Consider the following 1,691-nt stretch of genomic DNA (forward strand, 5'->3'; position numbering starts at 1 on the left):
CCAAGGAGCTCTTCCGGCTGAGAAAGACTCTGGAGGAGATGGAGCTGAGGATCGAGACCCAGAAACAAACACTGGGGGCCAGAGACGAGTCCATCAAGAAGCTGCTGGAGATGCTCCAGAGCAAGGGGCTGCCCCCCGGCCCGGGCAGGGCATCTGAGGAAGAAGAGCAAGAAAGAGCCCGGCGCATCGCGGAGGCCGAGGCCCAGCTGGGCCACCTGGAGGTCATTCTGGACCAGAAGGAGAAGGAGAACCTACATCTGCGAGAGGTACTGTACCTCCTATCTACAAGTGAGCGTTTGGAGGAACAGACGTGTTACTTGTTTTTGTCACTAGAGGTTCGTACAGAGTAAAAGAAGAGTCATAATGATTCATAAAAAAAAAATTCCAGATTAACTCTCTCTTTGTGTCATCTGTTATCAGGTGTGTTACGTTCATAAGATTTACTACATTTGCATGTGACGTCTTTGGGTTTGAACCCTAACCGTTGAAGGTTCTAGTGACCAGGTCACAGGTCCACTAACGCTCTATGCTCTGCTGCAGGAACTGCACAGGAGAAACCAGCTGCACCAAGACCCGGGCAAAACCAAGGCGCTGCAGACCATCATCGAGATGAAAGTGAGAACCCGACTCCGTTAGCTCTGTGACCTTTGTTTAACGAAGGGTATGGGTTCAAATCCCACTTTTCGAAAAAGTTTTCAAAAACCTTTCTGAATTACTTCACATATATTTGAGTGACCAGTAAAATAAGGTAGAAAAGTACAATATTTTACCATCTTAGAAAAAAAAAAACTTTTCTGTCAATACTTTTCCATCAGCCAATCATCGACAGTTTTACCTTCAAAACTCTGAGTATTTTACAGTAAAATACACAAATACAGTAACAGATGTGTGTCAACTACAGACAGTAACAGACATTTGAGTTTTTCACCATAAAACACACAAATACAGTAACAGATATGTGTCAACTACACAGACGGCCGACCAAGTGACAGACATTTGAGTTTTTCACCATAAAAAAAATAATAATAATAATAATAAAAATCATTCCATTTTTAAATCTTTACATGAACAGAACCAAATGAAAACGTTTTTTTCAGACGACCTGTGGGTCATCCTCAGAGGTCACCAGGTCAGAACAGATCTGTGTCAGTTTCCCCTCTGACCAGTAATCTTTAACGGTCGAGGTAAAACGATGGAACGAACCATGTTTTTAACGACAACCTGAAGTTGTTTTTTTTAAGTCAGACCTCGGTCTTTTTGACTAACTTTTTTTTGATGGATTCAAGACTTGAGTTTGTCAACAGTCCATGGTCTGATCTGACTCCTCACTCTGTGCCACACATTTTCTCACACACACACACACACACACTCATCATCAAATAGAATTTCCTGATAACTCACAGGGAAAGACGTCATCTTTAACACTAGCATAAAGAAAGTTCCATCCTGACCCTGAGCTTCACTGGATCTGACATCACTGCAGCCAGAAAAATCAGACACGTGACACACAGGAGTACGGCTAGAGAAACAACAACAACAACAACAACATCAACAACATCAACAACAACAAACCCCAGGAGATAAAACTTCAGATGAATTCACAGGAACTTTTTTTACTTGACGCTCCTGTGATTCTGTCACAGCGTCCGTTTGTGTTGCCACTTGTCTGAGCGTCAGCGGTGAGTGAGAGA

At 42.9% G+C, this 1,691-nt stretch overlaps 1 protein-coding gene and 1 long non-coding RNA gene across 2 annotated transcripts in view; one reads left to right on the top strand and one right to left on the bottom strand.

Annotated features, from left to right (window-relative positions):
- LOC103385805 (uncharacterized) overlaps nucleotides 1-1,691 on the bottom strand; it is a 60,030-nt gene that overhangs the window by 40,535 nt on the left and 17,804 nt on the right. The gene's annotated exons all lie outside the window — the stretch shown is intronic.
- Nucleotides 1-1,691, top strand: part of erc2 (ELKS/RAB6-interacting/CAST family member 2) — a 27,061-nt gene that overhangs the window by 13,570 nt on the left and 11,800 nt on the right. Inside the window, 2 exon segments of the mRNA XM_008319795.3 lie at nucleotides 17-266; nucleotides 541-615. Of these exon segments, the coding sequence (XP_008318017.2) occupies nucleotides 17-266; nucleotides 541-615 (325 nt within the window).

This window comes from Cynoglossus semilaevis, chromosome 11, assembly GCF_000523025.1.
Source record: "Cynoglossus semilaevis isolate Cse_v1.0 chromosome 11, Cse_v1.0, whole genome shotgun sequence".
Classification (NCBI taxonomy): Eukaryota; Metazoa; Chordata; class Actinopteri; order Pleuronectiformes; family Cynoglossidae; genus Cynoglossus; species Cynoglossus semilaevis.